The sequence below is a fragment of the Astyanax mexicanus genome, chromosome 22 (assembly GCF_023375975.1).
Source record: "Astyanax mexicanus isolate ESR-SI-001 chromosome 22, AstMex3_surface, whole genome shotgun sequence".
Lineage (NCBI taxonomy): Eukaryota > Metazoa > Chordata > Actinopteri > Characiformes > Acestrorhamphidae > Astyanax > Astyanax mexicanus.
Genome location: NC_064429.1, coordinates 38,625,057 through 38,639,671, shown reverse-complemented (window position 1 = coordinate 38,639,671; position 14,615 = coordinate 38,625,057). Strand labels below are relative to the sequence as shown.

Genomic DNA, 14,615 nt, shown 5'->3' with positions numbered 1-14,615 from the left:
CAGTTTTAAACTGCAAGGAATGATTTACGGTTATTTATTTATGTATTTATTTATTTATTTACTTACCCATATGTTGTTATGATCCTCTGTTTTTAAAATGATTATTTTATTGGCCGAGATGGCCTAAAACTGACTTTTAAGTTTTTATAACGCAATTTGGTTATAATAAAGTGTCGTTAAAAAGTCAAAAAAAGTCTCTCTCTCTCTCTCTCTCTCTCTCTCTCTCTCTCTCTCTCTCTCTCTCTCTCTCTCTCTCTCTCTCTCTCTCTCTCTCTCTCTCTCACACACACACACATACACACACACACACTCTCTCTGTCTCTCTCTCTCTCTCACTCACACAACATACACACACACTCTCTCTCTCTCTCTCTCTCTCTCTCTCTCTCTCTCTCTCTCTCTCTCTGTCTGTCTGTCTGTCTCTCTCTCTCTCTCTCTCTCTGTCTGTCTCTCTCTCTCTCTCACTGGGGGATTGTGGGTGCGTGGAGAGTGTAGTGCGGGAGTGAGCGTGTGTGAGAGTGAATGAGCGGTTTTTCTCAGTTTCTATAGTTTCTTACTTATTTTTTCTGGGCTTTGCTTTATTTTATAGTGTTTGTTTTTGCTTTAGTTATCATTGTTTCTATTGTATCGCGTATTTTCACTTCTCTGTGTACCGGTAGCCCTGCGTTAGCAGGCCGCTCGGGCGGGGTGCGGGGATGGCGGCTCACCTGAGCGGTGGTGGCCGGCCCCTCACACTCCGTCACGGGGTGAGGTGTGAATCGAGCCCCGCGCTCTCAGTGGAGGCTGTTTTGTTGGCGATAGGTGAGCAGATTGGGTATGAGAACATCATATCCGCTAGCAGAATGAATAAAGCAGTGGTAGTTTTCCTGAAGGAGGCGGCTCTGGCTCACAGGCTGATTGAGGAAGGACTGAGGGTAAGTGGAGAGTTTTATTCTGTTGTCCCGCTGGTGTCTTCTACTGCTAGAGTAACGGTCTCTAATGTTCCCCCGTTTATTCCGGACGCGGATATACTCCGCGAGCTGTCCCGGTTCGGACGGGTGGCCAGTGAGATGAGTGTGATACCGCTGAACTGTAAGAATCCAGCTCTTCAGCACGTTCTGTCGTTTAGACGGCGAGCGCTGATGTTCCTGAAGGAACCCACTCTAGATATTTCTTTTCGAGTGGTGTTTGAAGGGAAATCCTACATGCTGTATGCGAGTACGGGCAGTATGAAGTGCTTTGAGTGTGGAGATGTTGGCCATAAGAGGCTGATCTGCCCACACAGAGCGCAGGTGAGTGAAGAAGCTGGGCCCAGCTCTAGTGAGGGAGGGGTAGTGATGGGGGGTCACGGTGAGGAGCCCAGCGCTGCTTCTGAGGAGGAGGAGGCTGCTGGAGGAGCTCCTGCTGAAGTGGCTGAGAGAGTGCTGGACTCTGGTGCTCGGGATAAAACTCAAGATAAAATTCAGGATGAGGTTCAGGATGAGATTCAGGAGCATGTAGAAGTGGCTGGAGCTGCTGAATCCTCACGTGTAGAGGATAAAGCAGCTACAGATAACGTGGATCTTGGTGATGGTTCTGTAGATACAGTGATGAGTCAGGATGGAGGTGATGAGGATGCCCTTTCAGATTTCTCTGATCTGGCTTCTCAGGTTGGAGAGGATCAGCAGTTTTATACGTTAAATGAGATTAATGCTTTTTTGGACAAGACGTTTGGCACAGTTGTTGATGTTGAGGATTTTTTTCCGGATGTTGAAAAGTTTATTTCCTCAGTAAAAAAGATACATAAAACAGCTAATTTAGATGAATTGAGTCGAAAGAAGAGATTCAGGTTGAAGAAGATGCTGACCAAAGTGCGACGGGGGAAAGCCCCAGGTAAACGGAAGAAATATGCTTAGGTCACTAGTGGTGATTTCTTTCTTCTTTTCTGTTCTTTTCTGTCTTCTCTCTCCTTCTCCTTTTTTTATGCTGGAGAAATTTAGAATTTCCTCCATTAATATTAATGGGGGACGGGAAGGGAGTAAAAGGGCTATGGTAGCTGAATTTATAAAGCAAAAGCAAGCTGATGTAATTTTTCTACAGGAAACCCACAGTGATAAGGCCAATGAGGTGGAGTGGGGGATGTGGTGGGATGCTAAGTATGTTCTTAGCCATGGGTCTAATCTGAGTGCAGGGCTTGCAGTCTTATTTTCCAGGAGGATGGGGATAGGGACTTTACATGTGACTGAGTTAGAGCAGGGTCGGCTTTTATTAGTGCAGACAGAAATTAGGGGCACAGGCTTTCTGTTTATTAATATATATGCACCTAATCACGGTAGTGAGCGGGTTAAATTGTTCCAGAAGTTAAGAGATGCACTGCAGAAGTTAAATGGTGATCTTTTTGTTGTGGTGGGGGGAGATTGGAATTGTACCATAGATTTTACACATGACAGGAATGGGGAAGAACCTCACCCTCAATCTGCGCTGGTTCTGGATAGCTTGCTCAGAGAGTGTGGTTTGGTTGATCCATGGAGGGAATCTAACAGGAGTCTGCGACAGTACACATGGGTTAAGGTTTCTGAGTCAAGAGTCAGTGCTGCTAGGCTGGATAGATTTTATGTAACTAAAGGTGTTAGAAATAGGGTTTTAAATGTATTTATGGCGCCATGTGGTTTCTCTGATCATCATGCAGTCTTAGCAGATGTGATGTTAGTTGGAACATCAAGACCTAGGTCTTATTGGCGTTTTAATATTAAATTAACATATGATGAGTTGTTTTGTAAGAATTTTAATTTTTTTTGGGAAGATTGGAGACTGAAAAAGGCAGAATTTGATAATGTGGGCTTGTGGTGGGAGGTGGGCAAGACACAAATTAAATCTTTTATTCAGCAATACACTATTCATGTAGCAGCATCAGTTAAGAATGTTACTTGGGGGCTTGAGAGGGAGATCAGACTGCTTGAAGATAGGATGGTTAGTGGAGATGATGCACAAGCAGGCCAGATGTTGGAGAAAAAGAGGCAGGCACTCAGTTTTTACCTTTATGAGCAGGCAAAGGGGGCTCTTATTAGGGCTCGTATTGCTAATATTAAGGACATGGATGCTCCTAGTGTCTATTTCTTCAATCTGGAGAAGAAAGTGGTTCACCGCAATGCCATGCTGTTTCTTCGACACCCTGATGGACATCTGACTTCAGATCCAAGTGACATGAGGAAGATTGCCACAGACTTTTATGAAGACCTTTACAGTGCTGATAATACTGATGCTGTCAGCAGAGATGAACTCTTGGAGGGGCTGCCTACCCTGGAGACTTCTCAAGTGGAAGCTTTGGACTCGGACATTGAGTTTTGTGAACTGACTTCTGCTGTCCAGCAGCTTTCGACAGGACGTTCGCCTGGTATCGATGGACTACCATCAGAATTTTATAAATGCTTTTGGCAAGTTATTGGACTGGACTTATTTGAGGTTTTTAAATGGTCTATGAGTGCTGGACGTTTGCCTCTCAGTTGTACAAGAGCTGTACTGTCTCTCCTTCCTAAAAAGGGAGATTTGGGTTTTTTAAAAAACTGGAGGCCTGTAGCATTATTGTGCACAGACTACAAGATTTTATCAAAATGTTTGTCTAACAGGTTGAAGATATGCATTAACAAAATTGTGCATGCTAATCAAACATACTGTGTACCTGGGCGCACTATAATAGATAATCTTTTTTTTGTGCGTGATGTAATTGACCTGAGTAATGTGTCTTCTTGTAATTTAGGGTTGTTATCAATGGATCAAGAGAAGGCCTTTGATAGGGTTGACCATACCTATCTCTTTAGTGCTCTTTGGGGGTTTGGATTTGGAGATGTTTTCTTGTCCTGGGTGCAACTTTTGTATTCTGGGGCATCTTTTTTGCTTAAGGTTGGAGGGGGTCTTAGTTGTCCAATCAGAATGTGTAGAGGCATTAGACAGGGATGCCCTTTGAGTGGACAGTTGTACAGCCTAGCAATCGAACCTCTACTGTATAGGCTGAGGTCCAGGCTGCAGGGGTTGACTGTTCCAGGTTTAGAGGAGAAGGTGGTGTTGTCTGCTTATGCAGATGATGTCACTGTCTTCATCAGAGAGCAGAGTGATGTGCAGGCTTTGAGCAAAGCACTAGTTTTATATGCAAAGGCTTCTTCTGCCAAAGTGAATTGGGGCAAATCAGAAGGTTTTATTATTGGGCAATGGCAAGATTTTGGGTTTCCAGTGCTTCCAGAGGGCTTGAGATGGGGGGTGATGGGGCTGAAATACCTTGGTGTTTTTTTAGGCACAGCCCAGTATCAAGAGAAGAACTGGGAGGGAGTAGTGGAGAAGGTGCGCGCTAGGCTGTCTAAATGGACTTGGGTCCTGCCTCAGCTATCCTATAGGGGGAGAGTCTTGGTTGTTAACAACCTGATCGCGTCTAGTCTCTGGCATAGACTGACAGTACTGGAGCCACCAGACTCACTCATTAAAGATCTGCAGAGACGGCTTGTGGACTTTTTTTGGACTGGCCAACACTGGACTCGTGCTGCTGTCCTTTATCTCCCCGTGAGTGAGGGAGGTCAAGGCTTGATCGACCTGTTCAGTCGGATAAAGGCGTTTCGACTGCAAACAGCACAGAGATTTTTATATGGAGTGGGGATGGCATGGGCTGCAACTGCCTGTGTTCTTTTACATAGGGTGGAAAACCTTGGTTATGATAGGCACTTGTTTGTATTGCAGCTGAACAATATGAACCTGTCTGGAACTACCCAGTTTTACCAGTCTGTACTAAAGGCCTGGGCTTTAATTTTTAAGACTACCAGGAATGAAGCTCAGATGTGTTTTTCCGCTGAGGAGGAGCCTTTATTTTTTAACCCGCTGGTCAGAGCAGCTGGTTTGGCATCCAAAACCATACGGCTTCAGTTTCAGAGGGGAGGCATTACCAAACTGGGACATTTGAGGTCGCGAGGGTCTTGGAAGTCCAGCGATGTCCTGAAAGCAGAGACTGGCATCCTCTCTGGTCGATTGCTGCAGAGAGTCCTGGGAGAGGTGATATCAGCCCTGCCTGCTTCTTTCAGAGATGGTTTAGAGCGCTCCTCAGATGCAGACCATGATTGTTTCCCATCACTCCCTATTGTTTTTAATACAGAGGACTCATGTGAGGAGGAGGGGGCCCTCCTCTCTTTTACACTGCCATGTCTGGACAATTTTAGTGATGTGTCTAAAAAGGCCTTGTATGGAGCTTGTGTTAAAGTTCTCCATAAAGACAATCTCTCTGGTCTCAAGGAGTCAAAATGGTCAGGGTTGTTGGCACCAGGCTCTTCTCCACGAGGTTGCTGGAGATCCCTATACAAACCTCCAATAGAAAAACGCACTGCAGATTTGCAGTGGAGGATTGTGCATGGGGCTGTGGCTACGAACAGACACATAGCGCACATTGACCCCACTACAGGAAAGCAGTGTCCCTTCTGCAGCAGTGAGGAGACTGTTGAGCACTTGTTTTTAAGGTGTACTCGGCTCTCAGGGATGCTAGCCCTGCTGAAGCTGTGGTGCAGTGCTCTTGGCGTGTTGTGGTCAGACACTCTTTATGTGTTTGGTCCTAAGTATGTGGCTGCTAATAAGGAAAAGATCTGCCTGATCAATTTCTTGATTGGTCAGAGCAAACTTGCAGTATGGCTTTCCCGAAAGAATAAACTCCAGGGGAGCGGGACACTGGACCCCGAGCTGCTGCTGAGAACAGCAGTAAAGTCCAGGCTCAGGGTGGAATATGCCTTTTTTAAGTTGACTCATAATATGCTGACTTTTAACCGAGTGTGGGGGCAGAATGAGGTTTTATGTGTTCCTAATGAGGAGATTTTGGATTTATCTTTTTAAATTTTTTTTTGCTTTTTGTTTTTGTTATTTTTGTGGGGTTTAAGCATCATATTTGAGACTTTTTGAATTTTATGGGTAGTTTGTAGAATTGTTTGTTTCTGTTTTTCATGTTGTGATATTAAAGTGAGGTTTAAAAGTCAAGTCTCTCTCTCTCTCTCTCTCTCTCTCTCTCTCTCTCTCTCTCTCTCTCTCTCTCTCTCTCTCTCTCTCTCTCTCTCTCTCTCTCTCTCTCTCTCTCTCTCTCTCACTCTCTCTCTCACACACACACACACACACACACACACACACACATTGACTGAGGCATATTTAGAATACCTCCTGCATTTAATTTAAAGTATTTCCATTCTGGGGGCTAAACTGATCTTTTGTCCCCATATCGCATGAGGTCCCCATGATGTCAGTGTGTAAACAGATTGTTTCCCCCCCAACATGTGATTATTGCCAAATCACACACTCACACATACGAATACATACTGTGGCAGGTCCAGTGGCTGGTGTGAGGTCAGTGACCGGTGGATGGGAGTGAACGGTCGGCTGGACTGAACCCGCCTCCAACTGGACCCGCCCACCGCATTAACCCCAGCACCCCTCCTACAGAGAAACAGAGAAGAGTGTGTGTGTGTAAGTGTGTAAGTGTGTGTGTGTGTGTGTGTGTGTGTGTGTAAGTGCATATGTAAGCAGATGAGTCATGATGTTCCAGAACGCTGAAAATGATCATAAAGAAAAACACATCACTCAAAAATTCTTTACCCATTAGACCATACAGAACACGACCTTCAGCACCACACTTCATATTCCTATATCTGACAAAGGTCATTATATATATATATAAAAATGTGTGTGTATAATTGTGTTTCTTACATGTTTATCTGATTGCAGATGGTCTGAAACCAAGATATTTCATGTTTTATCTGATCAAATTTATTTCATTATTAATAAACATACATTCCTGCATTCCAGCTCTGCTACACATTCCTATCTACGTTTTAAAACATCTTAAAGATGTTTATTTCAGAAGATACCAAGAGATAAAGTTTTTCTATTATTTTATCTCATTCCTACAGGTGTGTGAGATTTTTATTACAGTACAGTGATCTCTTGTTTAGGTGGTTCTATCAGCTGTTGATTATTGAATAATGGTTATTGATGCAGTGCGTCTGAGGGATCGGAGATACAAGGTCTCAGCTTAGGCTTGTGCTCTTACCCTTTACACTACTACAGTTATATATGGTGTATGAGTCATGCTATATATATATATATATATATAAAACACTATTAATCACTATTAATCACTATTAATCACTATAGTGAGATGGTGATCAGTGCTACCTGTTGGAGAGGGCTGATCCGGATGGAGGCTGAATGGTTCTCCTCTCCTCCCTCCTCCTCCTCTCTCTCTTCTCCTCCTCCTCAAACTCCTGATCCTGCAGGAGCTGAAAATAACTGCAGCCCTGCTTCACCAACAGCACCACCTTCCTGAAGGAACACCACCAGATTACTCCACCACTCACCAAATCACACCATACATCTACACTAACCATATTCCCAATCTTTATCCAACATGTTTTACCAAATGTACCTTCATCTTTCTCCACCTAACACTGTTTGATGGCTTTCAGTATAAAATTGTGTTTGGTAGAAAATAATATTTTTTGGTAGAGAATGACGTTGTTTGTTGGGTAGAGAATGATGGTGTTTGATTGGAGAGTGTTTTTGTTTAGTGAATATAATTGGTTGGTTCACTTTTTCTCAAGTTTAAAAAATACAGAAACTTAACAGAAAAAATCCAGAATAAATTATAGAGGAACTCTGATCTCTCCACAGATTCAGAAACGTTAACGTTAGCATTAGCATTGGTGAAGGTGAGGAGAATAACCTCAACACTGAGAACAGGGAGTAAAGCACAGGTTGACTGTATGTCGGATGTTGGCGAGGGACATGATGATGGACAGGAGACGAGCAGGAGACAGGGAGGACACAGGGAGGACATCTGGACGAGGGTTTTTCAGCACAGCAGGAGAGAATCGTGCTGAACTGTTGATTCAGGATCCTGAAGGCCCGTCGTGAATACGGGAAAAACTCTCAGCTCTACAGAAAAGTAAAGATATTCTGATGGAGTCGCTCTGGGTTCAGGCTTCTTCCGCGCGGTTAGTTAACCGTATTTAACTGTTTAGTGGCAGGACTTAATGATGAAGAATGATAAAGATCTGCTGATTGGCTATTTGGGCTAATGCTAATGCTACAGTAGTGATGTTTAAATGTTGATGGTGCTCTAAAGCAGATTCTCCTCTGATTCCTTTTATTAGTATACCTTTTATATATTATTATAAATAAGACTTAATCTACAGTTACAGCAGATCCAGAAAATGAGAAATGGCTGAAATTAACAAAAAAGATGCAGAGCTTTCAGACCTCAAATAATGCAAAGAAAACAAGTTCATATTCATAAAGTTTTAAGAGTTCAGAAATAATCAATATTTGGTTGAATAAACCTGGTTGTTTTTAATCACAGTTTTTTTTCATGCATCTTGGCATCATGTTCTCCTCCACCAGTCTTACACACTGCTTTTGGATAACTTTATGCTGCTTTACTCCTGGAGCAAAAATTCAAGCAGTTCAGTTTGGTGGTTTGATGGTTTGTGATCATCCATCTTCCTCCTGATTTTATTCCAGAGGTTTTTAATTTGATAAAATTAAAGAAACTCATCATTTTTTAAGTGCTCTCTTATTTTTTTCCAGAGCTGGATTTTAGATTCATCATCACACCAAAACCTCCAAATCTTCTGGATCGGTGCAGAATTCCTGTATTAATGTTTTCTGGTGTTTGGAAGGTCGTTTCTCTGGATTTATTTAGTCCAGGTAAAATATTTTGTACATTTCCAGCGTTTCTGTGCAGAAAATCTGATATAAATCTGAATCTGCTCTGAGGAATAATCTGTACTCCTCTCTCTCAGAATCGCCGGATTCAGTAAATGTATTTTATTTCTTAGGAAAACCGTCTCTTCTCTCGCCGTCCGGCTCCACCATAAATAATTCAGAATTCAGGAGCCAATCAGCTTCTGTCATAAATGTCAACCGTTTTGCCCAGGGAGCGCGGTGCCCGCCGTGCCCACGGTGGAACAGTGAGTTATATTCCCCTCTCACTCAAATGCCAGCGGTGACGCCTGCCAGCCTCAGACTGCAGTCAGCCGGAGAGAGAGAGCGAGGGAGGAGAGGAGGAGAAATGGAGTGATGAAACAGATAAGAGAGAAAGAGTGAAGAGGAAGAGGAGGAGTGATGGAGGAAGAGTTTCAGACAGACGGCTGCAGAATCAGATCAGAAAACTCAAAATCAGTATAAATATTAAATAATAAAATTTTTACTCTGTTCCAACAAAACTCCACATTTCCACTGATCTCAGATCAGATCCTGAAGCTGCTGAACAGCAGAGGACTTCCAGAGACTAAAAACTAAACTTAAAAAACAATTATTTATGTATTGTTACGTATGTTTTAATAACCATCAGTGTGTAATCACTCCCCCCAGGCTGATTTCTGATATGATTGCAGTATTTACTGTGTAATGTAATTTACTTTATGTTAACTGATTTACTGCATTTTTTTATTCTATTATAAATGTATGTTTTTTCTCTTTAATTTATAAATTCCATTATAATACATGGTTGGTTAATCCTTAGAATCTATGGATCCACTAATTCCAGATAAATGATGGTATTTTATATATTAACTCATTATATTATATATTAACTCATTATTGCAGAGTGTCTGGAAGACTGACCTGGACTGGAAGAGAAGTTTCTGGAAGCTGTCAGAGTCCGTATTCGTCTTCAGGAATGTTTGGGATGAATTCTGAAAAAAAAAAACAATTTAAAAACATTAGAAGCATTATTATAAATACATAACTGTAGAACTAGAAGAGGGTATGAAATGATTCTGTAAGTGGTCTGTCTGTCTGTCTGTCTGTCTGTCTGTCTCTACAGTAGCTGTTTGAGGTCCGGTTGGGTCCGGTTCTGTAGTGTGAGATTCCGGGAGTCGGCTCATCAGTCAGTCGTGTTTTAATGAGATAAGTTTCTCACGTCTGTGTTTAATAAAAGCGTGAGCTGAGTAATACCTTACTTCCTCGTGAAGTTCCCGCCGGGATCACATGACTCCGCCCACCGCCCTCACCCTCTCTGATCTCCCCGCGCAGAGCCTGAAATACAAATAAAATACAGGAATAAAGTAAATCAGCAGAGCCGGCAGTGCCAACCTGTACCCGCTGTAATCCTGCACCCGGTGCCCGTCTCACCCAACACCAACCTGAGACCTGAGATCTGAGACCTGAGACCTGAGACCTGAGACATGAGACATGAGACATGAGATCTGAGATCTGAGACCTGAGACCTGAGACCTGAGATCTGAGACCTGAGACCTGAGATCTGAGATCTGAGATCTGAGATCTGAGACCTGAGACCTGAGACCTGAGACATGAGACATGAGACATGAGACCTGAGACCTGAGATCTGAGATCTGAGACCTGAGACCTGAGATCTAAGACCTGAGATCTGAGACCCGAGATCTGAGATCTGAGATCTGAGATCTGAGACCTGAGATCTAAGACCTGAGACCTGAGATCTAAGATCTGAGATCTGAGACCTGAGATCTGAGACCTGAGATCTAAGACCTGAGATCTGAGATCTGAGACCTGAGATCTGAGATCTGAGACCTGCGACCTGAGACCTGAGATCTGAGACCTGCGACCTGAGACCTGAGACCTGAGACCTGAGATCTAAGACCTGAGATCTGAGACCCGAGATCTGAGATCTGAGACCTGAGATCTGAGACCTGAGATCTGAGACCTGAGATCTAAGACCTGAGATCTGAGATCTAAGACCTGAGATCTGAGATCTGAGACCTGAGATCTGAGATCTGAGACCTGCGACCTGAGACCTGAGATCTGAGACCTGCGACCTGAGACCTGAGACCTGAGACCTGAGATCTAAGACCTGAGATCTGAGACCCGAGATCTGAGATCTGAGACCTGAGATCTGAGACCCGAGATTTATTAACACAATTAAACTCAAATACACTAAACTAACCTGAATACATTATTTATTACATCATTTCACAATAACTGAAACACTCCATATATTCTTACAGGCTATGGTTACCAAATAATGCATTTTCCAACCAAACACCACATCTCTCAATTAAACACCATTATTCTCCAAATGAACACCTACTTTGAACAGCAACAGACTTTAACAAATACTGTTATTCCCCACAAAGCAGCATCATTCTCTACATCAACTTTCTTAACCCAAAACTCTGCTATTGACCATCAGAACAGCAACAGTGTCTACCAAACACAACCACTCCCCAACCAACCACCATTACTCTTCATTAAACACCATCATTCTTAAACCAAAACACCATCATAGTTCACCAAGCACCAGCATTCATCACTAAACACCATCATTCTCCATCTAGATCACGAACAGTAGAGCAGCTCCATCCCTGTTTTACACCATCAAACACAATACAAAACATCAGATACAGCAGAGAAAAGATCTCCGCAACAAGACTTTACAGCAGTGGGGGCGTGTTCTCTGGAGTGACCAATCATGTTTCTCCGTCTGGCAATCTGATGGATGAGTCTGAGTTTGGCGGTTGCCAGGAGAACAGTACTTATACTCTGTGTAAAGTTTGGTAGAGGGAGGATTATGTGCAGGGTTGTTGTTCAGGAGTTTCAATGAAAGGATTTCTTAATGCTTCAACATAAAAAAGATTCTGGATTTATTTCATGCCCCCAACTTTGCGGGAACAGTTTCTTCCTGTTCCAACATGGAGGAGCTTTGAGTTTGGTGTTGAGGAAAATTTTGATTGGCCTGCACAGAGTCCTGACTTCAACCTGATAGAACACAATTTAGAATAAATTAGAGCAGAGATTGTGATTCAAGACTTTTTGTCTAACATCTACTCCCCCTGTCTGACCTCACAAATGTGCTTCTAGAAGAACAACCAAAAATTCACATAAACACAATAAACACACTCCTAAAAGAAAAAAGCCTTCTCAGAAGAGTTGTAAAAGCTGTTGTGGCTGTAAAAGGTGGAACAACATCATATTAAACTGGATTAAAAATGGGATTTTAGTGAAGTTCATTTGCGTGTGAATGGGCAGACGAGGGAATACTTTTGGTAAAATACAGAAGTGTATAGTATGCAGTTTCACAGCTCTAAGGTGGTGCTACTGTAAAACTGCTTGTTTGGTAAAAGACAGGAAATCATACGTTTAAATGAGGAGGTGTCCAAATACTTTTGGTCATTTTGTGAATTAGAGCAAAGAATGAGAGCCAGACCTTCTTGTCTAACATCTAGTTCTCCTGTCTGACCTCACAAGTGATCTTCTGGTTAAAAATTCCCATAAATACATAAACACACCCCTAAACCTTGTGGAAAGCCTTCCCAGAAGAGTTGAAGCTTTTAAAGTTGTTAAAGATGGAATAACATCATTTAATTATCATCATCTTAATAATTAAGAATGGGATGTAGCTCACGTGCGAATGGGCAGATGAGGGAATACTTTTGGTAATATAGTAAATAGTATGTAGTTTCACAACTCTAAGGTGGCGCTACTGTCTAACTGCTGGTTTGGTAAAAGACAGGAAATCATACGCTTGAATAAAGAGGTGGAAATTCTTATCTTATCTACTCCTCGTGTCTGAGCTCACAAATGTGCTTCTGGAACAATAGTTAAAAATAGTTAAACACACTGCTAAACCTTGTGGAAAGCCTTTCCAGAAGAGTTGAAGCTGTTATAGCTGTAAAGGATGAACAGATATCATAATAAACCCTATGGATTAAGAATGGGATGTACTTCAACTTTACTTGTGGATGAGTCAATATTTTGGAAAATCTTTGGAAAATCTTTTTAGGATTTACTATGAAAAAACTGAATAATCAGGCATCAGGATCATTTATATCCAGAAGATTCTAGAGATTCTTATTATCCAGAACTGAAAACAGGTTCTCAGCTGAATGTAAAGCATTCTGGAATCATAAACCCAAACAGGTCTTTTCCTGATCGTTTCCTGTCTTTCTCCCGTCACTGTTGTTGTGATGTTGGTGGAGTGATGGTGCGCCGAGGGCTCGGGCTGATGGATGAAGCTCCTCTCAGACGGTGGATTCTCTCCTCCGGCCGGCCTCTCGTCCTCTCCTTCATCCCTCGCTCCCCCGCTGATAGATGATCTCATTTGCAGTAAATCTGCTGCTGTTGTAGACGGACACGCCGCCGTGTTCTCCACCCGCTTTACACCACCACTGTTCACTCCACCGGATACACACCGCACTCAGATACCGACCAGTAATAACATCAGATACAGACTAAACACACCTAAACTGATAATCTGATCAATCTTTCACACCTAGATCTGATCCAACTACAAAATCCGGTCTCAATCTGGATCAGCTGCACCATGAACCGGCTGGTTTTTACACCATGTGCTGCTTAAAATCCAGCAAATCAGACAGAATAGTGGAATAGTAATAACCAGATAATAACCAGTTAATAATTGGCCAATCACCAGATAATAACCAGGTAATAACCGGCCAATCACAGGGAATCACCAGGTAATAACCAGCCAATCACAGTCATCAGGTAATAACCAGATCATCATAAAGTATTAACCAGGCAATCACTAGGTAAGCACCAGGTTACAACCATGGAATAACCAAGTAATAACCAATCACAAGCCAATCATCAGGTAATAAGCAGGCAATCACTAGGCTGTAACCAGGACAATAACCAGGTAATATTTAAGTAATCACCAGACAATCACCAGACAATCACCAGACAATCACCAGGTAATACCCAGGTAATAACCAGTCAATAACCAAAACAAGTTGAGTTATTTTGAGAGTACTATAAACGTATAGTTATATAAGCTGTCTACTTTATACTGTATCAACTTTTTTTGTACTATACCACCATAGATATAATGAAATATAATAAAATATTGCTTTAGTTGGATAATGCATATATATACACTGTAAAGGAGGTGGATTGTGTGGGAGTTAAACAGATCATGAATTAAATAATTCAGCTTGTATTTAATTTACAGTACATATATATTTATGGTTATTATTATGGTATGTTTACCTGCTCAGTCCTGTATCCCAGTCGGCTCTGGTCTCTCTGACTGCGGCCCAGACTCTCCCAGTAAACCCGCTCCCAGTTCACCCTGTGCTGCAGTACTGGTTTACGGGGAGGGGCGGGTCTAATGCAGCGCCGTGCTGTGATTGGTGTATTCATGCTGTGGGGTCGTTATTTATTCAGTTATTAAATTAGAGAAAAGTATCCAGGTTCTGGTGGAGATCATCTGGAGATCCTGCAGATTTTTACGGGACGGTGATCTGTTACTGGTCTCCAGTAGCAACAGACCAGTACAAACCAGTCAGACAGGAAGTGAGTGTGTATCCAGTGCTGGACTCGGTCCTGGTACTGTAATGTTTACCGGTTCTGTCACCCAGTAACAGGATCAGAACTCCAGAGTCCAGTTTACTGATTATAACTCTAATAAACCCAGCGATTAATACAGTAAATAAATAACAGGTTTAAAAACCAGGCCTGGTGTTTCTCACTTCTGCTGATATACTGAATATTTTATATATTTTCCTGCTGTAAAAATGCATTTAAAGCACCATAGTGAACATATTGAGAATATATATGTCAATCATAACTGATGTTCATACGTAACTATTTCCAGTCTTCACACCAACACAAATATATAACAAGAAAATAAAATAACCTATGACATGTAT

At 42.3% G+C, this 14,615-nt stretch overlaps 1 protein-coding gene across 2 annotated transcripts in view; it reads right to left on the bottom strand.

Moving 5' to 3' along the window:
* Positions 1 to 14,362, bottom strand: part of LOC103021927 (coiled-coil domain-containing protein 60) — a 32,747-nt gene extending 18,385 nt beyond the window's left edge. Inside the window, exons 1-5 of one of the 2 annotated variants that reach the window (XM_049470300.1) lie at positions 13,954 to 14,362; positions 9,928 to 10,008; positions 9,595 to 9,665; positions 7,147 to 7,293; positions 6,292 to 6,408 (exon numbers count right to left, since the gene is read on the bottom strand). In XM_049470300.1, the coding sequence (XP_049326257.1) occupies positions 6,292 to 6,408; positions 7,147 to 7,293; positions 9,595 to 9,665; positions 9,928 to 10,008; positions 13,954 to 14,106 (569 nt within the window). In that variant the 5' untranslated portion in view covers positions 14,107 to 14,362. The remainder of the gene's footprint in view (positions 1 to 6,291; positions 6,409 to 7,146; positions 7,294 to 9,594; positions 9,666 to 9,927; positions 10,009 to 13,953) is intronic. The other variant, XM_022664675.2, reaches the window with a different exon arrangement.
* Positions 14,363 to 14,615: the final 253 nt, after the last annotated feature.